This window comes from Halyomorpha halys, unplaced genomic scaffold (assembly GCF_000696795.3).
Source record: "Halyomorpha halys isolate HHAL.00 unplaced genomic scaffold, Hhal_1.1 Scaffold547.1, whole genome shotgun sequence".
Taxonomy (NCBI): Eukaryota; Metazoa; Arthropoda; class Insecta; order Hemiptera; family Pentatomidae; genus Halyomorpha; species Halyomorpha halys.
This window is the reverse complement of record NW_027111872.1, coordinates 230,981-258,660: the sequence shown is the minus strand read 5'-3', so window position 1 is coordinate 258,660 and position 27,680 is coordinate 230,981. Positions and strand designations below refer to the sequence as shown.

General features: G+C 29.0%; 2 protein-coding genes across 13 annotated transcripts in view; one reads left to right on the top strand and one right to left on the bottom strand.

Annotated features, from left to right (window-relative positions):
• The window catches only part of LOC106684134 (ABC transporter G family member 23), a 230,167-nt gene that overhangs the window by 99,359 nt on the left and 103,128 nt on the right, over nucleotides 1-27,680 (top strand). The gene's annotated exons all lie outside the window — the stretch shown is intronic.
• LOC106684135 (AMP deaminase 2) overlaps nucleotides 8,057-27,680 on the bottom strand; it is a 72,389-nt gene continuing 52,765 nt past the window's right edge. For 3 of the 9 annotated variants that reach the window (XM_014426037.3, XM_014426036.3, XM_014426035.3), the window contains exons 2-4: nucleotides 24,604-24,685; nucleotides 10,518-12,424; nucleotides 8,057-9,986 (exon numbers count right to left, since the gene is read on the bottom strand). In XM_014426037.3, coding sequence (XP_014281523.1) covers nucleotides 9,623-9,986; nucleotides 10,518-12,403 — 2,250 coding nt within the window. In that variant the 5' untranslated portion in view covers nucleotides 12,404-12,424; nucleotides 24,604-24,685 and the 3' untranslated portion in view covers nucleotides 8,057-9,622. Of the gene's footprint in view, nucleotides 9,987-10,517; nucleotides 12,425-13,603; nucleotides 13,733-14,072; nucleotides 14,232-14,797; nucleotides 14,931-24,603; nucleotides 24,686-27,680 lie in introns of those variants that run through there. The other 6 variants (XM_014426039.3, XM_014426041.3, XM_024362657.2 and 3 more) reach the window with 4 other exon arrangements.

Below are 27,680 nucleotides of genomic sequence, written 5' to 3'. Positions count from 1 at the left end.
GAGAATTAGTTTCATTTTTATTATTTAGTATGTGAGTTATAGCTTTATTTATTATATCTTGATTTTCTTTAAGGAGGGGAGACGTAAAATTAAAAATATCATATGTTTGGTAAGGTTAGGCATGAGCAGATTATATAAAAACAATTGAACAGCAATGCTATGTGCTCTTAATAAATGTGTATAAAAACAGTTCTGGTGTTTTATAATGAACAAAACAAGTATTTAGGAATTAGTTTCATTTTATATTATTGTTTGAATTATCTGTCAAAATTTAGTATAATGTAGTATTTGAGAATTAGTTTCATTTTTATTATTTAGTTTGTGAGTTATAGCTTTATTTATTATATCTTGATTTTCTTTAAGGATGGGAGACGTAAAATTAAAATATCATATCTTTGGTAAGGTTAGGCATGAGCAGGTTATATAAAAACAATTGAACAGCAATGCTATGTGCTCATAATAAATGTGTATAAAAACAGTTTTGGTGTTTTATAATGAACTAAACAGTGATCATTCTTTCAGATTTCGTTTGAAATTTTTTAGTTCTGGAAAAAAAACCGAACTCAAAAACATATAAAACTGGACTAACAGCACTATATTTTTCTTCTTGCATTGAATAGGGAAGTATGTAATTTTGTAAAAAAATGTTAAAATTGTTTACAAAGTGGACTAATCACAAAATCCCGGGTTTGAATCCCGTTTCTCATTTTTTACATTAAGTAGTACGGAACTTAAGAAGAAGTACGCATTAAGAAGCCGCGATTCCGGTTTCCGTAATTGGGACAAATCTTGAAAGCAATTTGAAATGATTAACCATCACTTTTCGGTTTAATTTATGTTGGGGCCAAATTTTTTGACTTTTGCCACATTAAAAGGCGATGTAGAACTTTTATTTGGAATGAACTTTGTATAAATATAATGCTAATATTTGTGTATGGTGGCTTGCTGCCCGCAGTACCCTCGCTAGCGCAATATAATCCTGCGACTCCTCGATATCCCAGAGACAACTATTAATCTTGGCAATAGTAATTGCACAGATCCCTTCGGCAGCTGTCACCAGTAAAACTAATTTGTCCGTTACCTGAAAGGCATGCCTTGTGGGGTTAGTTTTATTTTTAAAAAAAGTCCTAGTAGTTAGCGAAAAGTTAGGAATGGTAGCCTCTGTTCGTTGGTGGCAGGTTAAAGGTAAGGCACACATATCTAATGGTGCTTATATCTAATGCTTCACTTTTGCCAAACTATGCAACATCTCGCAAACGCAAACGTAAGAATGGGTTATTTGGATTAGGCGACACAAGTTGGCCTGAATTTGTGACCAACCCCTTGAATGATGGTATTTGGTAACATATAACAAAGGGCGTTTGTACTGCAACCACGCGTTTCAGCTCAGTTTCTATTGTTTTAGAACACACATTTTCTATATTTTAAATATCTAAATATTTCCTCCTCTCTTCTGCTCCATGAATGCGAAACATAAAATTTGCTGAAAAATATTGCTAAGACTGGTACTGGTGATGGTGGGGGGAACAAGTCCGGCAAGTGGACCTATTGGTCCTTTTTGCCAAATGGCTAAGACTACATTTCACTAAACTAAAATTAAGTTTTTCCCGTTAGCTAGAAGAGAAAGTGACGTACCAAATATGCTCAGCAAGTAAATATAGACTTACGAATCCGCCTATTATGACAGTCAGTAATTCAAGTTATTTAACACCTATAACAAAAATTTATATGTATTTTTTTGAGATGATAAAAAAGCATTTGAGACGTTTGTACGTGAAACATGGTAACTGACAAAATTAAAACTTTTATAATGTTAAATTTGTTGTAACTTGTAATGCTTTTCGTTAAATCAAGTCAAGTACCATAACTACCTTATCTAGTTCCACCCATCCCTACAGCCCACCTAGAAGGTTGAAACGGCAGTGGCCAAGAGACTTATTAAAATAAAAATGGACAATTGTAGTTCTGGCAATGGTCAGATTCTCCACTCAAGTTGAGTGTTTGCGGCTTTAGCGCACTTGCTCAGCCTCCACTGGCTCACTACCAGTGCTGTAGCGAGAGGGATGCGCTGGGATCTCTTGAGCTCTGCTCTACCCTTCACACGTGGGGGATAGAGTGTGCTCAGGGATCCTCAGGTCGATTGTGTAAATATTGTATATATTATTTTATCATTATATTATTTTATTTATTTATTTTTCATACAGATAGTTTGATTATGTTCATCTTGTCTATTCTTTTGTTTGTATATATTTTAAGAGAGTTTTTTTTTTTTTTTTTTTATTTTTTTTTATTTTAGTATGTATGAGATCATCCATCACTATTACCTATTGCCCACAACTGTGTGGCAGTTTGTAATATCTATCAATAAATAAATCTATCCAAAGAAAAACAAAAAAAAAAAAAGTACCATAACTTAATTTTCAACATTTAGTATTCTTTAAACATTTTTATTTCAATGAAATTTTGAATTTGAAGGGTTAAATAAATAAAGAACTGTGAAAAGTGTCATGATTTAGTGCTACGAAACTGGCACTACATAGCAAGGACTTCCGTAAAATTAGAACTTGATGAAAGAAAAAAAAAAGTTCATTTTCACTTTTAGCACACCATAAAATATACAGTTCAGACAAGGTTATCAATAGTTTAATTTTGATCTGTGTTCTATAGTGTTAATAACAACTTGCTGTTTTTTTAACTGCCCCACTAAAACCCCGATTTAGCAGCGTTTCCATATCACTTTTGAGACATTTGCCTAAAACGAAAAGGGGAAAATTCCGATAGTCTAATCGAGCAGTATTTAAAAAGTGGCTAAAATAAATATAATTCGGAAATTAGCTGGGGATAAGTATGAAAAAGCTTAAGTATTAATTTAAATAAATTTCATCAACTGCTTTCCCTTCACCATTAGAATTTTCGTTTATTTTTCTCGGATGTTACAAACATGTCTCCCTGTAGATTTTACTTTAATTATACAAACAATATTTATTAAAACATAAAAATAATAAAACTTGATCTTAAACCTCGAAATATAAGTAATTATGCATCAATCTGCCCCGGCTATTAAAAATGACGATAAAGCTATACTCAGTATACATTTTATAAAGCAATCCTTTCCGACCAAACCGCCCAACTGAAACCCCGATTTAGTGGCGGTCCAATATCATCTTTGAAAAATTTAAGTGGATGCTTAAATTAGTTGAATTGAGCAATATTTAAAAGGTGGTTAAAATTGAAAAAAAGACGTTTGAATTCAAAATTGCAACCTTGAAATTGAAGAGTTTTTCTCGTTTTTTAAAAATAAATCAATGGCTCGTTAAATGCGCTTTTAATTAGTTTGTTATGCTATTTCAGCTTCTTGTTATTCTTTAGGAGAATTTTATTGGCAATAAACTTAAAAATATACAGCGGTCATATTGAAAAATCATCCGTGTAGGGCTACGGACCCTCAGGAAACAATGAACTTTTTATCATTGTATTTTTCAAATATGTTTACATGAGAATCCTTTGACAGACAAAAATATTTAAACTTACCTCCAGGTATAGCTAAATGTTAGCTATTTTTACTGAATAAATGAAAAGAGGTCTGTCAGGAATTTGTACCTCCTTCAATCTCCCCTCATGATTCCGATATACTTTTAAAAAATTCTTAAGTCTGATATCTCCAGACGGACACAATGATCTTCGTCATTCTCATGAATCATTGCTTTTACGGAGAAATATTGTAATTCCTAACAACGTGGAAATCTACTGGCGCACAATGCACATGGTAAGCTTGGGCTATTAATTTAATAGTTCTGAAAAGAAAATTAGACAGGTTCGGATTTTCCACCGTTTTGTAGTAAATCTATGATTAACGTGGAAATTGTATTACTCTCAATGAAACCTCTATCTTGATAATGATCTACTAACAATGCTAACGACCTTGTGAGCTGTGAGAACGACAACTGTGTACTTGAATCCGATCAGTAATCAAAAGCCAATAAGTTTTATTTTTTGTTTTACTTTTACACAATTACCTACTTTAGGAATAAACGTAAAAAAACAATAAAATTTATTATTAATTTTAAAAATTTCTTTCTTGTTAGGATATTACTTTCGTACTAAGAACAGTGATGTTTCGAACATAAAACCAAATTTAGGATATGTGGGAACAGTTGAAGTTAGCAACAATAAATTATGATTCCATACTTGTTGTATTTCTTTTTATAGTGTAGTGTTCTCTTAACACCCAAAATGTAATAACTCCTAAAAAAATAAGTAAATTTATAAAAAAATTAATTAAAAATAAAAGTAATTAAATTACAAATACTATTACACTCAGTGTATAAAAGTTTTATTTAAAATATTTTTTTAAAGTTTTTTAAAAGCCGTAGATATTTTTTTTTCCTATTAAAATCTCCCTATATACTGTCACTAAGTTACTCTGCTAGTATTTACACATAATACCCACATTCTATGGCAGACCTATTAAGTCTAATTCAAAATTAAAATCTTTTGGGAACTTATACTCTATAACTACAAACTTATACTCTACATTTATTTTTTTAAATATGAAGAAGATGGTCAGGTTTGCAGTCAAAAAGAACAAAAATAGTTAACAACTATTTATTATCCGACGTTTCGCCCCATGTTATTCATCAGGGCTAAAAAGATACAAAAACAACTAAGAACAAATAGTAATAAAAGAAAATTTTGAAATAGTAATATAATAAGATCCAAAAATGAAATTAATGTAGGGTTAATATTATGTAAAAATAAGTGACAGGAAAATTATATACAAATAAAAGGAAGGAAGAAATAAAGTAGTAATTATATAAAATAAACAATAATAAGAATAGAAATTACGTAAATTTTTAACGTTATAGTTATGTAATTTTTTATCCTTATCATTGTTTATTTTGTATTAATACTGTTTTATTTCTTCCTTCATTTAATTTGGATATAATTTTCTTTTCTCATTTTTTGCATAATATTGATCCTACCTTAATTTACTTTTTTGTTTCTTATTATCTTACTATTTCAAAATTTTCTTAGTTGTTTTGTATCTTTGTTTTTTTGACCACAGCCCTGACCATAGTCTTCATATTTGAAATTATACAGTCCATTATTCATATAAATAATTTATTTTTTTAGTTACTAATTTAAGATAAAGTTTACATGACAGCTGTTATATATATTTCATAATATAGAAAAAAGTTATGCATGAAGTTCTAGAAACTTTTATATTTGAAGTGCTAAGAGTTTTTCACTAAATATTCTGTTTATGTCAGTGCCTTATACCTGAAAACATGTCGAAAACGGACATAGAGTGTGTAGTATGAAGAAGAAAAATGACGAGAACCATACTAATCATAAATCATTCTAAAAGGAAGCTTTCTGTGACTAAGCTTAGTACTACCTACTTACAGCTGATTCTGTACTGGGAGAATCTGAGATCTCTCAGAGGAAGAGGAATCAGGTAGTGTTGAGTATAATGGAAGGATAACGCTATCGAATATCTCTAATTATTGGATTGTAGATTTGTGAAAAAAGAAGATCCTCTTAAAAAGGATATATTAAGAGAGAAATAATAGACATAATAAAAATCAAATTTTTAAAAAGTAACAAAACAAACCACCACCACTACAGGCTTATATGAACTTACTGAGAGAAGTGCCTTATCATTTACCTTACCATATTCTTATGACATGTCGTGGTTTGCACAGTGCAATAAAAACCTTATTTATTCAACACACTAGTATTTCTTGTATTTGTCATTACGTATCAAACGTTATATGAGTTTTATGCAATTAAAATTAAAAAATTCAATCACAGCGTTAGTCATTTTCAGTCATCTATTAGTATTTTTATTCTTAATTTAAAAATCAAATAATCTTTTATTAAACTAATTATTATGATTTAATTATTTTAACTTACATCCAAACATCTGATTATTCTCAGAGGCTTTTAATTTTATTAAATCTCGAGATATTGTGGGAAGTTCTCAAAACTTCCTGGATCCAAAAATATATTCGTGTCCACATAAATTCGACTCACTTATGAGGTGAATTTAGGGCAGGTTGCCAGCTTGTTTGGCCTCCACATGAATGGGATGTACCTGCAGAGAAATAATTCAATATCTCTTTCGATAATAAGGTTCTGAACTGGGAACATTAAATTGAGTATTTATAAATTTATCTACAGAAAACATCAGCATTGAAAAGGAAATCTGTTTGTTAAAATACTGTCTTGTTTTGTATAAATATTATTCATTTTTTTTTTTAATTTGAAATATTATTCTTTACGATTACTATTGAAATCTTATTAATATTATTATTTGAAATATTATAATTATTCTCATTATTATATTAATTCACTAATTGTAAATTTACAGCTTTATTATTCATTTCAAAGTCCTTTGAGTTATTTTTATTTGATTTAATTTATTTTTTTTTAAATAATTATTATTTTATTTTTTACTTTATTTTCATTTTAGTAGTTGTTAATTAAATTATAATTTTTATTTCTTGAGATCAATTCATATTTTACTTATCTAGCTTAAAAATTGTATAGCCTCCACAACGCCTTAATAGTCAAGATTGTAATAATTACATCTCACTTCTTCTTCGCTCTTCCCATTTAAATGACCAAGTTTGGGAATAACAAAATAAATTCAGCAGTACTCCTGAGATCCTCCAGGTCGCCGTACAGCTTGGTCACCAAGTCAATAGGTTGAAGCCATCTATGCTTCCGTTTTTCCTCCATTTGGACATATGTTTGGAGAATGTGCTCAATTGTCTGTTCTCCCCTTCCACATTCACACTTATGTCTATCATTTTTATGTGTTATTTTAGCACCGACTGATATATGTTGTCATCTGGTCGGAGCATATTGGTTGTAATTTTTTTAATTAATAAAAAAAAAATACTGTGTCTGATGAGGAAGAACATAGCCCATTAAACTACCATATATCTTGATCATATTCCGTTACAAATAAATATGTCTTGAATTATTAAAAAACATATTTTGGATATATTATAGAACTTTTTTATAACTACTGTCACAGAACTTTTAAGTTATAAAAAAAATAAATATATGTAAAGATATTATATTACTATAATTATTCATTGTCATGCATACAAGAGAAAGTATTTTGATTTGGAACTTTGGATTTTCTATAAAATCCTAACCAAAATAAGCTGCAAAAAACTTTTTTTTTCTTAATTCAGAGAGCCTTTATTTTCATATGACTAATAAATTATTTTAGAGAATTTTTCAAAATATATTCTGTAGAACTTATTGTGTTTAAAAAAAATAAATATGTGTTATACACCAAATATGTGTTATATTCATGAGTATATGACTACCTGTATTAATTATATTATTATAATAGAAGTGCACACTGGAATGGGAAATTATTGGCCAGCAGTAAGAATGTTATATAGGGAAAATTTCACCTTATTAATAAAAAACAAATATAATCCATAAAATACAGTATTAAATTTAATAATGTAGATGTTTACACTGTGATATTACACTATTCTGTAAATTTTAAATTGAATGAATTTACATTACTTCTCTAAGTCGATGATAATTTTTCCATTTAAGGGAGAAAACAGGAATAAAGTAATTAAAAAATTAACTACTATTCAATATGAGTATGTATATGTTCAGTTGAAATTAAAAGTTTTAGTGTAAATAAAGGTAAATAACTACCGAGTTAAAGAAATTACTTACCTTTTACACAAAGAAAAATTAAAAAAACACTATGGAATTAAAATTTTGTACTAAGCAGCTGTCATTATCCATCATCATTCAAAGTCTACTTCATAAGAAAATTTTAAATTCAAAAGAAATAAAAGTGGAATGGATGTTAAAAATAGTAAGATTCTACTCTTCTAATCTTGATTAGCATTTAGATTGTTGTTCTTTTTTTGTTAAGTCTGTGTAACTAACAGATGTCTGTGTAAAAATATTGATGGTGCTTACTGATACATTACTTAAAACTACTTCAATTTTTTTATTCAGAGGAGTGAATATGGAGGAGAGGGGAATCCTTTAAGGTAAATTTAAAAAATATATTATATGCGCATCTTTTATTTAAACATATACTTAGTTACATAATCAAAAAAATAGGTAAAAAAGTAACTAGTCTACATTACAAAGAAAAAGTCGTCCATTTATTTGGTCACTTAACTAATGGCCTTTCATACATGTATTATAATGCTTTATAAATTTATATGGTTTAATATTTGTATTATATGATAGATCAATAAATCATAGTTTATTGGTATGCAATAAAATCAAATCAAACTGCTTTTAATTTCCTCATATCTTAGAGATATTTGTTTTGTTTTTCACTTTTCTAACTCATTAATGATTCATTTCTAAAATGTTTATATTCCTCAAAATCCATTCAACATTAAATTATTTAAGTGTTAGTTACTCAAATAACACCATAAATATATATATTTTTTAAATATAATTATTAAAAATTTATATCAGTTTTTCAATATCATTCTCTATCAAAAATATTATATTTAACTATCACCTAAAATATCCATATTCGTTAAAACATTAAAATACACGCATGAATATAACAATAAATGAAAAAAAAAATTAGATATTAAGAAAATATTATCACATTTAATATGTTTAAATTTATTTCTAAAGCAACAATGTCTATTGGAATTTTTTTTATGCTAATATTTTAGAGATGGGTAAAATGGATCAAAAAATAAAATTTTATGACATCAAGTCCTATTAATCAATATCAACACTTATGGAAGATCAACTAGTTTCCAGTTAACTAGTTTAATAGGCTAAATGTTTCTTTAGCATCAATAATTCTTTTTCTTTCACTAAAACTCAGCTTTTTAAAATCTTAAATAATATATAAATACACTTTCCATTCCCCACTCCATTTCTGTTTCTTTCAACATAGACCCTTTATAATTTTTTTATTTATTTATTTTTTTTAAGCTTCTATAAATCTCAAGGTCTAATGTATCAGGAAATTAATAATTACTCATGAAATAATCAATGTTATTTCTGTTTATGAATTTCTATATAAATATATAATTCCTAATTTATGTTTCCTGAATATATATTTTCTACAATTGTTGAAAAAGCTAAAAATGAAATTCATTTATAAAAACCCTGTATCAACCCTGTCATTCATAAAACCCACAGTGTTAGCATTTTAGCTCACAGGGAATCTGAAACAAAATTTATCTAAGTACCCAATCATAATAAAACAATAGCCGCTAAAGACAGAGATGAAATATATATCACAGTACACCTTCCCAATAAGTAATTCATGAGTGAGAAGTGTATATTAGGAAGAAATAATATAAAAAATATTAAAAATAAATTTTAAAAAATGGAGCTCAATAATTTCATAAGAAACATAAAATAAAAAATAAAATATATCTAATTACAAAGTATAAAGACATCGTACACTATATAAAAATAAATTACATAGTTTCTTATTACAATAGAAATTCTTATGGGGGTGTTTCATTAAACATGAATGAACTGCACAGAGGAGAGTAAGAGTTTAAAATAGATTCCATAGGGTCCTAAATTCCATGTCATGGAAACAGAATCATTCAACCCATCTCTTGAACGTGTAGCAACACATTTATGCTGTGGTTGTTTCCACTTCATCTCCAAGTCTGAAAATATTAGTGAGCTCATCAATCATAGTCTCGCTCCTAAAAGCGATTCGTATATCTGGGACATTGGATCTTGTTATATCATTTCCTTTGACACCATCTTTGTGATAGTTTGGTCCAAGCCAGTACTGCTTGGTTCTATGAGGGAAACCACTCATTATTACACTGTTCCGAGCCAGTTCGCACATGTCGCATGAGCTCAGCTTCCATACTTGTGCAGCGATGCTGTATTCTTCCATCAGGGGTTCCTTTGTGAAGTGGAACTGGAGTGGATCATCAGTACTCAATGATACACAGAGTCCACGAGCCAGGTATTCTGGTAATGGATTTCTGTTAAAAAAAAAAATTCAAATTTTGAAGAATAATATAATTTTTTTTTTAAATACATAAAGTTTATTAGCAATAAAAATAATTTTTACAATCATTGAAATCTACAGATTGCACTATTATAAAATATTGTTTGAGAAATACTGGCACGGATAAATAAATGAATTTATTTTTTGAAGTTTATATAATACAAAGATTGGGAATATACTGTACTGCTTTGCTTTGATAGTGACATCTAGTAAAAAAAAAAAAATGTTGATTTTATTTTGAATTGGTTATATAACAAAGATAGTAGCCTAGTCTGAGGTTAGTTTCTTCAATGGGGTCTCCCTACATACAGTCCAGAAGTCCTATTAGCTTGTCACAGAGTTCATGGAAAATCTACAGAATCCCTCAAATTTTAAATAGAAAGTATGGTTAGCTGTACCAATATCGAAGCAAAGGAGTTTCTTAAAACGCTTTATTGAAATGATATTATATTGAATTCAATGGACAAAATATAAACTTTATAGTAATAAAATGATTTTTAGTTACCTATGATAATTGAGGAATAAGGAGTTGTTGCTTAGTGGAGACATGGCAATTCCTATTCTGGCCAAGTAATAAAGGTACTGGAGCACAGGAACCTTCCTCAAGAGCAAGCCATGGGATATGTTCTCCGCCATCATGAACCCACACACCAGATGCTGTACAGGACCCGCCTCTCCACAGTGAGGTCTCAATACAAAGGTGTTCTGTCCCTTTTCCTCCCGAAAATGATTTAACACAGCCATATTAGCGAACATGTAATATTGATAATAGGCATAAGGTGGGTTGTCAATTTGTGTCCATTCTTCTGGTCTCAGGGTGTCTTTATCGATCATCGGGTTTTCAGGTTTGCTCTCATCATCAACTGAGTCGAAGCCGATGACGTGCTGCAAGAATCTGTGGAGGTTGGGGTGACTGTTTGGGTCATTCGTCACTTCGAAAAGTGGTAGAAATATATTTGTCAAGAATTCTTGGAAATTATTCATCAAATTATTCGATTTGAATATATCGAAGAGCCTCGGGATCTGAATCAGCCAACGCACATTATCGCTGTATACGTCATTGTCAATTGCCCAATTCGCCAGTTTGTCCCATTCATCCACATTCTTACCGTATATTGAAAGCCGGAGCTCAGAATTTTGATATTTACTCTCTTCTAAATCAAAAGATACCTCTTTTATTATCCTAGCAAAATATTTACCATTTAAGTAATTGTCAGTCTTCAGAAAAACTTCTCGCAGTCTGCTTTCTCCAATTGGGTTATACTTGGAGTTGAATTTGTCAAACCTATGAAACGTATTTCTATCAGCGTGCACGTCAAGCATATCCACAGTCAAGTCATATGCTGTGAGATTCATAGATTGGAAAACTTCTTCGAGAGTCATGGCACCCTTCTCACCCTTGGTCACTACTTCATCTTTATGATTCTTCAATGTTTTTTTTATAAACCTCAGTAAATGCTTCTGATTCATGCAAGAAGCAGCGTGAATGTGGGTATCGACTTTACGTATATTGTAGAAGTCCCTGTGAGGGACGCCCTTCTGCGCAGCTAGTTCCCTCAGTTCGTTGAGGAGAAGGTGAAGTTGATACTTTGAAGAAAGGTATGTAAGTCGTCGATAGCAGAATGATTTGAGTGGACCATCGACCATCGTAGAGCATAGTTTGTTCAGCTCAGCAACAAACTCGAGGTAGCGAGGGTACGGATAGTCCAGAGGTTCGTCCTTGTCCGCCTTCTCTTTGTTCTTGTATACTTGAAAGACTCCGTCGACAGGCTTGATGATGTAATTGGAGGAGGGCGGGAATTCACAATCCCAAGGGTTGCCGTTAGACGGAGCGTGGACACAATGGTCCGCTATCCCGTCGTTTCCTATAACCTCTTTCAAATTGTCAGCAATATCCAATTTCGAATTCAGAAGGAATTTCGCAGTGAGGGCGGGAAACGACTGTCTTGACATTTTCATGTACTTGTACCTGGTTTGAAGAGCTTCAATCAGTTTTACAGATGCCATCTTTCTATCCTCTATAGACACTCCTGAAATGTCTTCTCCACTTATGGAAACCCTCTGGTATGCACTAAAATGATATCCATTCTTCCGACCTCCGTCGCAGAAGATGTCAACGTCATCTGAGGATTCTTGTTCAAGTAGAGTACCGCGTTCTAAAGCGGCCTTAGTTCTCAAAATTCTCTGTTTGGCTAATTTGTTTTCGATTTGCTCAATAGGAAACTGAGGGAATTCATAAGGTGCAGATATTTCATTAGGAAGCTCTGTATCCCCACCACCTCCTTTGTCAAAAACGGGAATGGATGAAAGAATCTCATTCACTGGGCTGCCTTCCACATCTTGGTCTTTACTCTCCTGGTCAAGTAGGGTGTGAAGCCCACGGGAACACATGGTCGTATTTTAGAGATTCTCCTGTAACAAAAGATAATATTATTAGATAATTGGAATAGCAAACCGCTGCAGAGTACAATGAAAAATGATAATTTATTCTTAAGTATATTTAGATTTTTAAATACTTAATAACATTTTTACTGAAAAAATGTCGCAAACATACCTATTTCATTCTGTATGGCGGTTAAAAGAATACATATATAAAATATATTAGTAGTAACTTTATTAACAGAGCAGTATATAAATATAACTACATCTTTTAATCAATTGCTAAGAGTAAATATAAGTATGAATCACTAAACGAGAGTGCCACTTGATTAATTATAATAACTTGATCAAAGCAAAGGTGTTGTTGTTCAAAAGCTATGAAAGACTGGAGAAAAGAAGTGTGAGACAAAGCAATTTATTTGAACATATGGTTCTTAAGGAGATCTCTTAAAAATCAGGATGTTTGTTGTCATCACGGCACCCAATTGATTTGAATTAAAATTTGTTGTTTAGGGTCGTTTACATAAAACAATATCTATGGATAGAATAATTTTAAAAAATGGGGGAAAATTTCAGACAAATTTCATACCGCCTTAAGGACTCACGTACCCCTAAAAGCCTAAAAATTGAGTTATAGGGTTAAAAACTAATACGTAAATTTGGTGTTGAGTGTTGATCAGTCCATTTTGGGGGTTTTAACGTTTTTCTTACATATCCGTCATTTGTTCATGGTTTTTAAGATCTTGATGTAACATCTTCAGCTCCTCCAAATTGAATTAAAGGCTTAAACGTTTGTAGAAAATATTTATTAATGATTAATTTAACAATAAAAGACACATTTCTTATGTAGGTGTCTTGGAGGAAGAACCATAATGGTGAGGTAAGCTACCAGGAAAAGTGAAGCCTTCTGATGAACTCCAGGGGCGTGGCAGAAAAATAGGATCTAATCACAGGTTCCCTTCTATTGGTTTAGATTTCAAAGATAGATGGGTTTAGATTCCTATTAACTTCAACGAAAATCAGAGAGGGCGTGGCCAATCCCCAAAATTTGGCTTCACTTTTGCTTTAAAAGAGAGTAGGGTAAACTCATACTTTTGTTTTTCTAAATCTCAATTTTCTTACCAAAAATAATTTCTGGGCTAATGCTCATTTACCTTATCACAAATACATTCAAGATTATTTTTCTATTACAACCTAATGCTTTAATGTTACCATTTATATTTTTTTCAACTCAGTCAAAGAGGGTAAAGAGATGTGGAGAAACCTCTTTATAACAGCCTCTTAATGTTCCACTATATAAATCATATGCTCAATATTGATTCCAATTCGTCCTAGAATAGTATCAGTTATTTGAATAAACGCAGCTATAAAAGAAATTTATAACCATAGTTCATAATCAAAGAACAATAAATAAAATCCATGACTCAACATTTGATAAAACAAAAAAGATCTTCTATAATGGTATTTTAAAGGTGTCGAAGAGTTGTAAATGGTTTAGCATAAAATATTCATCAAAATGGTTTATACCACGTATCTTTAATTCACTACATATGGTTGGTACCCGTTCTACTATTTTAAAACAGATAATTCGTAGAATGAAATGTAATGACTTCCACGAAATTAAATCTTTAAAAACACACACTGGGAATATTAATATACCTAACGCACTAAAAGAACTTACGTCAAATATAATTTCATGCTGGATGATCACCTGAACACTTGAAATTTTAATACTAAACTTTTTTAAAAAGGTTCGCACAAATTTATTTGCATCTGGGATTTCAATTGTATTTGTAAAAATTAACTAAACTAAGCCGTGATAACACATAAATAATCATAATACCTCAAATTTAGAAATTTAAAATTTAATGTACGTTCAATAATAACATATGGTTTAATTTATTTACCTTGAATCTATTTCTACACGGAAGAATCTCAGAAGTAGTGTAACACATACATATGAAGAATCTAAACTAGGTGATCTTTCTGGTTCTATGACCAATTCTGTCATGAAAAAAGATGACTGAATCTCAAAATAATTCTAAGTAGCTAAACCTTGTTCAGCATAGTCGAAGATGCGATTGTTTTCACAAATACTAACATATATAATAAAACTTAACCTTTTAATCTCAAAAACTATTGTAAGGCACGTGAGGGTTCTCTTCAAATTGGAATCTGTAAAGTCTGCTTAAAAATAGTCAAGGTGTGATATATTACATTATATATTTTTATAAAGAACTACTATATATTATTTATGTATAATGAAAAAAAAAGTATTAGGCTTACATTAACTTCAGGTCGAATCTTGTTATAATATATAGTTAGTGTATTGACAACATCTAATGGTACTGAAAAGGGTGATTCGTTTTTAAAAAAAAAAATAGGCTTTAATTGGTTAGAACTTACAACTTCGTTCGGTTACAGAAATGCGACTGCAGCGTGGTATCAGATACTTTATATGAAGAGAGTAGATGTAGAAACTTTAACGTTATATGTACAATTACTATCTACAGACTACTTTATAAAACTTGTCTCATAGAGTGGCCTTTGACAACTCTGTTCAACTACTGCTCTAAAATCTAGAATAATTCTTATCTCTAACATAACATATGCTAAATTTATGTGCAATATGAGAAGGTGAGAGAAGATAGGAATTCGCTGGAAGGGGTTGTTGATATAATGGGGAGTAAATTTGAAAGTAAGGACAAATGCAAGCAACAGACAATGGTCTTCTCTACTTCAGGAAATAATATATAAATTTTATTTTTTTTTTTTCGCAACGGATATAAATTTCAGATGTTCTATGTGATCTATATTTATAGTTTATGATTTAAACTTTATGAGAGTCGAATCGAGTCTGTAAAAGAGAATGTAAAACATACCCTTTCCTAAAAGAGACTGGGAATGCAGAGGGTGTATGTATCAGTAATAAAAGATACCCTATCCCGTCAAAGGATTAACCTTTATGGCCCTAAGTATTCTTTACTAAATTTTGTAAGATAAACATTTAAAATATCAATTTATAGTTTATATTATTAAAATAAAAGCATTTATAAAGTTATAAAATATTATTTGATGACCGAAGAATAGTATTATATTATACCTTTCTTTTGAACATTTCCTTAAACAACCGACAGAGTTGTGTTAGATTGAATCCCAAAATAAACAAATCTTAACCTTCAATGTTGAGAGGGATATAAATGTTAACTGTGCCCTAATAGCGCTAGGGAATAAAAACAAAATTAAATTTTTCCATTTTTATTTAAAGGGATATGTACTTATTCCTTATTTGTTATGTAACATAATTAAAATATTCCTCAGGTATGAATTTTAATTTTAAGAACTCATAAATGTTTACGTATACATAAAATTGACTTGAAATGAACATTAGTCCTTTAAAAAGAATGAGACTCAGTGTTTAGGAAATCTTTAAAATAGCAATGTAGTTTTCTTTTTTTCTATGTATCGAGAGGAAGAAAGAGGCTCCTTGGAAAGGTTCCAAAAGGAAGTACAAACAATGGGAGCAAGTAATACCAACTGTTTTCAACGTTCTGCTTTTCTTCAGATTAAACTTCAAATTAATTAAGACATATATTTTTTTCCCTTGTAATTAGATATTTATTTGCTTTGCGCTAAAGTTGTTAAATAGTAAAATCAAATTAATGAAAACAGAAAAATAATTTATTTCGATTTAAGAAGTTTTTTTTTTTACGTTATGTTCAATTTTTCTAATTTCCTAATTTATTTTGGAAGTTTTTACTAAACTTTTTATTTCTTATTCTATACATCAGCTTTATTTGAAATGTCTAACTAAACAGTAATAAAAGAAACAAGAACTTGTACAACGAATTCTGGGAATGGAAAGAATTCAATTTCTTTTCAAAGTTATAAATTAAAATTAAGAAATACATTCTTCGAAACATTAACATTCCGTATATAATTTCCACAAATTCCTTAAGATTTACTTAGATATCAGATCAATATTTTTTTAGGTCAATTAAAGTGCTCAGTTTCAAAACTAGTTAAGCCAAATTTCAAATTATTTTTATTTACTCTACAATGTAAAAGAATTTCTTCCAAGAACACTTTAATTATACCTGAATTTAGTATAAATTAATTTTTAAAAAACCTAAGTTCATAAGTATTTCATTGTAAAGTTGAAAAAGATAAAATATAGAAGTTATTTGGCTAGCCAATTTTTTAACTGAGACAGCGTGTACGGGCTAAAATTGGAAAGTACAAACAGCTTCAAACTAGTGTTATTTTTTTTTTAATGAAATGAACATTAAACCCAAATCTTCATCAAAATTGAAAGATTCAAGAAAAAGTAGTATGCAACTCTGTCAAAACAGTTGTGTCTGCAAAATCTTTTTCATTAATAACATTCAACAATGATGTATTGCTTTTCTTCATTTTCAGTCGATATATAATTCTCTCCTAATAGTAGTTTTTGATAATTTATCTAAATGTTAAATGAAGAAAAAATATATATTTAAAATTATAAGATAATAGAATTTAGTATACGTTATCAGTGGAAATTTAGATGATAATTATTTTTAGTGTTTCGTAGCTTGGTTTAATCCTATCGATATTTTAAAATTTCTAAATGTTTTATAATTTCCTTCATCCGATATTTTTTTATTTATTGATAAATGTTACAATCTGCCCCAACATTGCTAGGGAATAAGTAATAGTGATAACTGATTGTATTCATACTAAAATAAAATAACATTTGAATAAAAATAAATAAATAAAAAAAATAACTGAAATCTCTAAATATAAACCAACAGGAGAATAAAGAAAATGAAAATATACGAACTATCTACAAGAAATAATAAATAAATAAAATAAAATAATAATAAAAATAAATAATATAATAATTTCCAGTCACACATTTACACTATCGACGTGAGAATCCTGAGCCCACCTATCCCCCACGTATGAGAGGTATAGCAGAGCTCTTTGAGATCCCAGCGCATCCCTGGTAATGAGCCAGTGGAGGCTGAGCAAGTGCCCAAAAGATTTTATAATTTCAAAAATATGGTTTATAATTCATCTGGTATGAACTATATGGAGTTTATGTGTTTGATACAAATAGATTCCTTGAAAAGGAAATCAGTGCTAGAACAAAGGTGAAAAAAATAATCAATATTCTGCTAAAGTAAATTATTTATGAATAACAAGTATTTTTATCAAGAATAATCTATACTTATAATAACATATTTTTATTATATTGTAGTTTTTATTTATTAAAATTATCGTATTAATAGTATATATTTAACAATTAATTGTACAATAGTTTATTGATTCTTTTTACTATCACTATATATGAAGTATATGGTAAAGGAAAATATTGTGATCGTAGAAATTTTTTAATTCGATTTATTGACGGGGCGGGGGTACGTTTTGTGTTCCCTTGAGTGGAAATAACCAAGCATCACAAAATGGTCTGAGTGTATGCAGCCAACGTAGGTTAAAAAAACGATTTATGGCGAGTGAGTGATTTTTTGTTGACACAGTGTATACAGACATACACTGTGTCAATAAGAAATGGGCGTAACTTTTTCGATAAAATCAGCTAAATGGAAGTTTCGATTTTTTTACATTTTTCCGATTTTCTCAAAAACGGCTTTAACGATTTCAAAAATTCCTTGAATTTTATTAATAGTAAAATGATTACCTTTCTCAAATTTTTATGTTTAATGATAAATATAAGTATAAAGAATGGAAGGATTTTATAATTTACTTAAGGAGATAAGAGGAAAAATAGTTATTTCAGGTTGAAAACACATTTCTGGAAATAAGAGTTGTAGTATAGATTTATTATATATCGTTGGAAATCTAAATATTTTAGAAAAACTATACATAACTTATAAAGTGGCAGAAAATCTCAAGGTTGGGGATTGTTTTTTGATAAAAAGTTTATATTTCGTTATTAGTTTATATATATACATTCGAAGAATCGTACTAAAAAGATTTAATTCACCACAAGGAAATAGTTCAGGAACATTTATACAAAGATGCTAACCTTTCCACATGATATATGTAGTTACTACTATTACATTTGATTTTACGGCACGGATTCCCCATAAAGATATTTCATATAAATATTAGTATTACCAAAGAAGAGTTTTTTAATAATTAATAACAAAATGTAGTGAAGATGAAAGGCTTACGCTTTTGGGGAAAGCGCAATTAACCTTTCAGCGAAGAGGAACAAAGCTTATCAAATATTAACGACTTGAGTTGACCTTGGTCGCTCTTCTAGTTTGTTTACAAAACTGGTTAGCAGATATCGCTATAGATTATGAACATATATATTATCTATAGATTAGATTATTTACTTAAATTTGGTTTGGCACATGCCTGTTTTTTACAATTATTATAATGAATAATGATATATAATGACTTGCTGCATATAAAAAAAAGTTACTAAAAATAAAAATTAAAACTTATTTTACTGTATCACTATACAGTAAAATAAGTTTTAATTTTAATTTTAAGTGATGCGGCGAGAGGGATGCGCTGGGATCTTTTGAGCTCTGCTCTACACCTCACACGTGGGGGATAGAGTGGGCTCGGGATCCTCAGGTCGATTGTGTAAATATTGTATATATTATTTTATCATTATGTTATTTTATTTATTTATTTTTCATACAGATAGTTTGATTATGTTCATTTTGTTTATTCTTTTGTTTGTATATATTTCAAGAGAGTTTTTTTTTTATTATTTTTTTTTTTTATCCATTTACTTATTTAATTTTATTCTAGTATGTATGATGAGATCATTCATCACTATTACCTATTGCCCACAACTGTGTGGCAGATTGTGAATCTATCAATAAATAAAAAGTATTAAAAAAAAACTTTTTTATTTTTTAATGCTATTAATCCTCTAAAGTAAGAAATAACCGAATAGACGAAGTTTATAAACTTTTTTATTGCGTATGACTCTAATTGTAAAGTAAATTTGACTATGATTTTCTTATTCTATTTCCATTATTAACAATTACAAAAAAATAGCCTATAATGAAATATCCATATAGTTATAATAAAATATCTATATATCACCCTTTTAATTACTTGTAACTCCTACACGTTTCTGCCATTCCGACCATTCTCTATGATCTATTAATTAACAGTTTCAATTACATTCCAATCATTATAAATTATTTTTAAAACTATTCTGAACCATAAATTTCCTACCTTATTTACAATACAGCCAACATTGGTTATTAAACTGTTGCAGGTTATTATATCCTAGTCAAATTTTGTCTTAGTGAACAACCTATAAAACTTTATTAAATTAGGGAACAATATGCACTAGTAAATTAATTTTTATCATAATGTATTAAATTACCTATAATTATCACAATTTTACTTAGTGTAATTATTCGGTTACATTGTTTAAGCTACCTTACATCTCAGGTTTGCCATTTTTTCATTATATTTTCTATTTTATTTTAGTTCCGTTATTTATTGATATTAGTATTAAAACCTATCTAATTTAACTATGTATTATTTATTTTATATAAAAACATTATGATCACAAATTACTTTTGCTTAAAACTTCAAATTTCTTGCATCTGATTTAAAATTAACAGTACAATTAATATGGCTTCCAATATTTTTCTTTTGAAGGTATTATTTTCTTTATGCAAGACCATTGTATTTTCAAATTTAACATATGATAAAAATTGTTCCCTAATTTAATAATCTTTTATAGATTATTGACTAAGATAAGATTTGACAAAGGCATAATAGCTTCCTACATTTTGATAACTAATGTTGACTATGATATTGTATAAAACGTAGGAAATGTATGGTTCAGAATGTTTTTAAAAATAATTTTTAATGATTGAAATTGTTAATTAATAGATCTTTGAGAATGGCCGAAACGTGGGAGTTACAAGAAAATAATAAGTCTGAGACTATATGGATATTTTTATTATGTCTAATAAACAATTATATATAACCTAATAATGTTCGTATAGCAAAGCTTCCACGGGTATGAAGTTGCGTAAATCAGTAGAATTATAAAAATTCTTACACTACTGCATTCAAGTAACTTAAGTTCTCACGGCTCCCTCCATTTTACAAGAACCCTGTCTAGTGCAGTGCTATCTACTTATCCCTTTTTACAAGAGCCAATTGTTGAAGGTGTTACATGCCCATAAATAGAACTTGGGATTGTTCACGCCACTCACCCTAAAATACTACATGGAGAGCTGTAACACAAACCTTGATTCTATCTATTTACTTTCCCAGTTCTCATTTCTTTAACTCCTACAAATTCCTCTCCTATCCGCATTTTCCTCATTTGTGCGTATAAGAATTACCAAGTATATCTTACGCTATTCTGCGCTCGCATTATGTAACTGTCTGAATTATTTGAGAGGAAGTACGACTTTTTTCTGTAAAATCACCACTTTTCCAATTTCCGATTCACATACCCATCTACTTTTTTTTTTTTTTAATATTTATTAATTGCTATTTACAACTGTACCTTATAATACATTTAGTAAATCTGATCTAAGTTAAATTGAAGTGTTACAGGCGTGTAGAGAAACTACCCATTGGTAGCACTCTAATGACACTTTACATTAGCTGGTCTCGTGGCCATCTTCTTTTCAGGCGCCTCGGAGGATTGTCAGGAATGAAAGAGGAAGCAAGGTTAGAAACTAGTGGGTTTGGGAGTTTGTAATGGAAGGAATTATATCTGGTTTGGGCTAGATCGGTTACATAGGGAACATTAAGGTCTCTATGTATGATATTATTTGTGACAAAGTAAGGAGGATTGAGAATTTTACGAATGATTTTGGATTGTAAGGATTGAATACGAGAGGAATTCGAAGGTTTAGTGGAGCCCCAAAGCTCTACTCCATATGTCCAGATTGGCCTTATTACAGTCATGTAGATCAGTCTTTTGTTATGTGTTGGAAGTTTAGACCGTTTGTATAGTAAGTGCTGTAATCGTTTGACCAAATTTAGTCCAAGGTAGCGGATCTGTTCGACAGGGGTAAGAGTAACATCATTAAATTAAACTGTAGGGCAGTCAGTAGGTCCATCTACTTTTAGTTGAAATATTTATTACAAAAAATTTCATTTAAATAATTTGTTTATTTAAAATCTTAATTGAGTATGTATACAAGTGTGGGAGCTTCAGATTTCTGGTACTAAACGAAATAATTATTTTTCGCCATTAAACAGTACACTAAGTTCAAACTCCTTCATAATGGAGCTGCCACATTTTTGTAACCCCTCCTCCCCCTTTAATCAGAGAATATTAAATTTTCCGCTGATCATCATTTCTACCAATGGTTTCTTGGATCAGTTGCCTCCAACTCAGAAGTAGAACCAGGAAACGCGACTAGTGGGCAGAGTGCAAGCATTGACCTCAGGTTCACTAGTCCCTCGCCCCATTGTCGAATATCGATCTCCCCTGTTCGCTCCGTCGGTGGCTGCTCTCCGAGGATCTCCTGACTGATATACAAATCCTGGGAGATACTGGGCTATAATGATGGAATATATGATTCTAAAAATCAATAGTAATATCGAATTAATAGAGTCGATAATAATATGAATCAAGTAATACTCCGTAAAATATTATGAATACTTCATTTGCCATACATCAAGATGGGTCGTGACAGATTTCCATCGTTATATTGTTATTTAATTTATCGCATAGGATTAATGTGGTTCTTGAGACCCAACCCATCCTCGGAACTCGCTACCAGTCATCTTATCCGAACGCACTGTAACTTTTTTTTTAATAAACTTAAACAATTTTTGAATTCTGCATAAAGTTTTAAGGATAATAGTAATATATTGTAGTCCTAATGTGACCAAAATGTTTCATAACTGAGGTAAAACGCAACTTGCTAGATCATTCGATCCATTAAATAGCCATCTTTGGTTTTAATAAAACTTAACAGATATAGAACCAAAATGAGGTAAAATTGACAAGTGATAATGTGGGATGTCAAATATAATCTCCTTCCTCCAATCAAATGGCTCGAAGTTAAAAATATTGAGCAAAATATAGAGAAGTAGGAAAAAAATACGTTAAAAATGTAACAATGATTTTTTTTGTTTATTAAAAAAATTGAGGATCGATTTCTCGTTTTTAGTAAGGTTTATAATGTAACTCCATACAAAAAAATTTATTCAAAGTAAGACCGACCGCATAATCAGAATACGGTGGTGGGTTAAGAAGACAATATTCGGCATATATGAAGTGGCTATTTACTATTAGTATTATTATCATTAGATATGGTAAAGTGTAAAATAAAATACAGTTATAATTTTTTTTAGTGAAAGCTACATTAATGGTAATAGTAATTAATGAGAACAAAGCGATTAAAGGATGTTGATAGACAAAAAAAAATCATTTTTATTTTTGTTTTAACTTAGGTTTGTAATTTGTGTCTATCAATTTTTAAAATAATTTCTAAAATATCGATTTATATGCATATTTATAACTGAACGAGATTGTATAAATAAATATTATTGAAAATAAACCGATATTATAGAACCAATATCCGATGTCAATTTTTTGCTAGCTACAAACTATAAAAGTACATAAATATATAAATTATTCTTTCTTAATAAGATTTGAATGCAAGGTGTACATAAGGATTAGATTTATTTATGTAATCAGTTTATAATTTATTTAAATTAATAAATAATGTTTGTATTAAGGATGAGTATTAAAAGGATAAAGAATGTTCTCGATTAGAAGCACAATCATTCACGAAAGGCTAAAAAGTCTAACAATAATGATTCATTGAAGATAAAAATTGTAGATTATTGATAAAAAAAAAACTAAAACCTAGCAGACTATTACAAATTTGTGTTGCAATTTTGTATGTTATATTGAATATTACATAGTTATAACAATGGTGAGAAAATAAAAAAAATCTAGCCCATGTTTTATTATATGACAAAGTTAAATTTGTGTACATTTCAAATAGAAATTAATAAACATGAATTTAATTTTAAATAAATAATTTTTCATTTTACATTCCATCTTGAAACTGCTCATATTTAGTTATTTAAAAAGGTAAATTAGTGATTATTTTCGTTTTGAATTATATAATTATATTAATTTTATATGTTAAATTTAATTTCTGGATTATTCTATAGGATCCTTACGTCATTGTTATTCTAGATAGTTTTCTTTCAATTAAGAATTAACATATTTGATATTGTATTTAATTTATTCATATTAATACTATTTTAATGAGCGATCATTCAATTAAAAATAGGTACAATGATCGGTTGGGTTCAAGGACCTATTGCTCTCCTATGCTTATGCGCTGTACTGACCATCTTAATTCTAGAGAAATCGACCTATCTAGCTACCACGAAATGAATCTTCGAGGAATAGTTTAACCAAGAAAAGTGAAAAATTAGTGATAAAGATAAATTATTCATGACTGGAGAAGTTTGTTAGAAAGTATTTCTAGTCTTCCTATTTTAATTTTTGTATTATTGCACAAACAAAAACTAGTTTTATTTTAGCATTAAAATATATTTTATATATGATCTTTTCACCTTTTTTATACAGGTTTTTATTGTTTAAATAAAATAATTTGAATCCATGTTGAATCTCTAAGCACTCCATTTACAATTAACATTGATATGAATTTTAATTAAAGAAATGAGAATTTAGAACAATATACAGTTTGAAATAAATCAATTATATCCCTGACTTGAGTGTAAGGAAGGTTAAAAATATTGTGTGATAGGAAAGTTATAATAGTATTAAGTTAATCTAATAAAAAGTTTTAAAATTTAATTGGAAAGTGACAAAATAGGTAATTAGACATAAGCTAAGGCAGGCTTAATTATAAATGAATATGATTTCCTATTGCTTATTTTTTTCATATAGTGATTTGACTGAAATTAATGGCCTGAGGCAAAAAATTTTCTGCAAAAAGTTTCTAAATTATTGGATGTAAGGTGTAAATTTTTTTTCGAAGTATGCTAATTTAATATTGATAATGTTGTTTGTTAAAAATTAATGTTAATAATAAATAATATAGTATATATTAATGTATAATAAAAGCTGCTATGTAATAGATTGTCCCTGGGGATGGCCTAACGTTGGAACTAAAGAAATAGTTAAGAGTGTTTTGAGATACAACTTGGATAAAAATTATTTTACTTAACCAATAAAATTAATTTATTTATGTATTATGTATACTTACTATTCTATTTATTTTTTGCAATTTTCTGAGATCCACATATGATTTTTCAGCTTAATTATTTACTAGGGCTTCGGTATGTACTCTGAAACAAACATGACGGATAAGTATATCATTTTTGATTGACGTACAAAAAGTAATTAGAGATATGAATGATTACTTAAAAAGAATAGAGTGGATATTGATAGCTGTGTTTACATTTAATCATTTCCTCAAGAATTTATTAATAATATTTATTAATTAAATTCATTTGAAAGGGGTCTTATTTAATGAAATCCTTTGTATAAGTCAATATCTTAAAAATATTTATTTATCAAACACTGAAATGCCAAACGCATGTCTTAGTATTTAAGATGTCAAATGAGATATTTTAAGCGAATTATGACATGTAATATTAAGCTCTCAGAAGTGACACTAATTCTTTGTCAATATTATTTCGAGATTGTATAATTAACAGATTGATATTTCACTGTTTCGCTTATGTAACAGGAAGCAAGAGAATCGATAAATTTAATTTCGAGAATCTTATAGTATTATGTTTATAAATACAGATAGATAAAGGTCTCAGAAGACTCTTAAGATGTTGAGATAGCATAATGACGGGCTTACAGCATGAGTTCTTCAAGATAAAAAATAAATAAGTAGCAACTTGGAAAATAATTAAAATAACTCATCATATCTAAATCAGTTTCTGATAGTATAAGCAATGACTTAAAGATAAGTTAATTAGCATATAAAGAGCCTTTTTACACGTTTTATCTAAGAATTCTTTGTTTTTTATACTAAAAAATAAGTAAATATTTATAAAACTTTTTTTAACTTCTGAAACTGCAGGATGTATTGAATAATCACATCAAAAATAAAAATAAAAATTTTCACTTTTTAAAAAAAAAATTTTTTTAAGTAGTTTTGAAAAATAGCCAAAAGAAACGGTTTGATATTACTGTATTAAATCTGAACTTCTCCAACTTCGTAAATACCAAAAAAAAAAATTGAAATTATATTTTTAAAAATATGTAATTGATTTCAAAATGTATAAACCTAGTACTCAGATGCTACTTCAATTGTTATCACACAAAAGGGTGTTTCTTGAATAGTTTATTCAGGGATAGTGAAGTTCGTAATATAAAGTTCAAAGACCCTTTTTTTGACTCATTAATGTTTATGAAAACATTAAATGGAGTTTTGTTAATTTTTACTTCCACTTTTTTTTCGTGGAAGATAAACAAGAATTTGAGGGTTACAATAGTAATTTTTTTTAGAAACGAACTTATTAAAAAAGTTTTCTGTTAAATATACATTTTTGTTTTTATTTATTTTTTTACGTCAACCTTTACAAAATTAATTTTTGTAATTGGAAATTTCCTACACATCTTACTCTATAATTTCTTTCATTATGGTTATCTTTTGAGAACCCCTTGGTTCAGTGGGGTTCAGTAAAGTTACGTCTACATAGATGTTCTTTCTTAGTCTAGAAAAGCTCTGAAATACTTATTTAGGCTGATTAACAATTTTAACTTCTCCACCTTGAATGTTTTTCAGAATAACAAAAAAATCCCCCAAAAAATTGTTTTTCTTAAACCATGGTTAATTTTAATATTGTTTCATTTTTCTCTTAAACATCATTAAATCTGGACAATGTAATTTTTTAAATGATTGTGTTACTAGTAAATATGTGTAGCTTGGGGAAATAAATAATTAATGTCGAAATTTCATGGAATTTGAAAAATATACTGAAGGTTTTCAGAAACGAGAATGGGCATGTGAGACGGATTATATCAAAAGCAAGATGCCCACTTTTGGAAACTTAATATTAAAAAATTATTGAGGCAATCCATGTAGAAAAGTCAAATTTTGGAATAAATTAAATAACTTTTGGTTACAGAACATTTGTTTGTCGAAAAACCTTTACATTTTTGAGATGTTTATATATTAACATCTGATAAATTACTCCTCATGTGCTTATGAGATATACAATAGATAGAGGGAATATTGTTTTTGCTAAATTAAAAACTATAAACATCTAAAAATGAACATTTGTTTTTGTTGCTCTAGGCCGTAGATGTCAACTTATCCTAATAAGAGCTTCGAAAGGAATTTATAAAAAATAAATAAATAAATGAAATTCAAGGTTAAATACAAAAGTTTAATAATGGCCATTAATAAGCAGAGATAGTACGAAAAAAAAAAGATTAATATTGTGAAAACGTAATCGGAATTTGAATAATTATTAATATTGAAATTTGAATGAACGTAAATGAAATATCTCGTAAATTATCAATTAATTAACTTTCAAGGCTGCGATATGACATCAATATAATTTAGATTACTTTCCAAACATCTAATACGCGTTTTAATTATTTTCGAGCACTCCAATGCTTCTCTCTTCATCTCGAGGACAAAAAAAAAATTGTGTAAATTATAAATTTATTGCGTTTATACGTATTAAAAAAAAAAAAGTGTACCTCGATCCGTATTGATAAAACTTTCCGATACTGACTAACTTATTTTTTGATATTTTCTTCTGGAAAATGCGTCCTAAAAACATGGTTATCTATGGATGCTTAAAAGGCATTCGATTGAATATGGATTCCTTGTTGAGCTGCGGCGATCTAGATGTATCGAGGAGAATGGCTCACCCAGGCATGACAGCTGACCCAGACGGCCTAATAATACCGTTCCGTTAGGCGGCTTGAGGTTAAAGACATGAGGTACTTGCGGTGTGCATAGGAATCGTAGTCTGGCGATATGAATATCAAAATAAAATATCGATATATATCGAAATGTTAATTTTCAAACATATAAAAATAGCAATGATTAAATCGGATCCCAATGTTTTATTTTATGTAAACACTGATACTAAAATATATATTAGTAATATTTTCTGATAAATTAAATATACGGTTTTCTGTTGTTTTTATATTTGTTAATGTTTTCCTAGTTAGCGATTAAATTATCTTGATTCTGATATTCAAAGCTAAAATTATCTACAACTAATGACAACACATTGAGTATGTTGTTGGTTAGTTTTGTTTTGTAATCTATTTTGATTGCATATAAATTACGATATTTCTCATGTA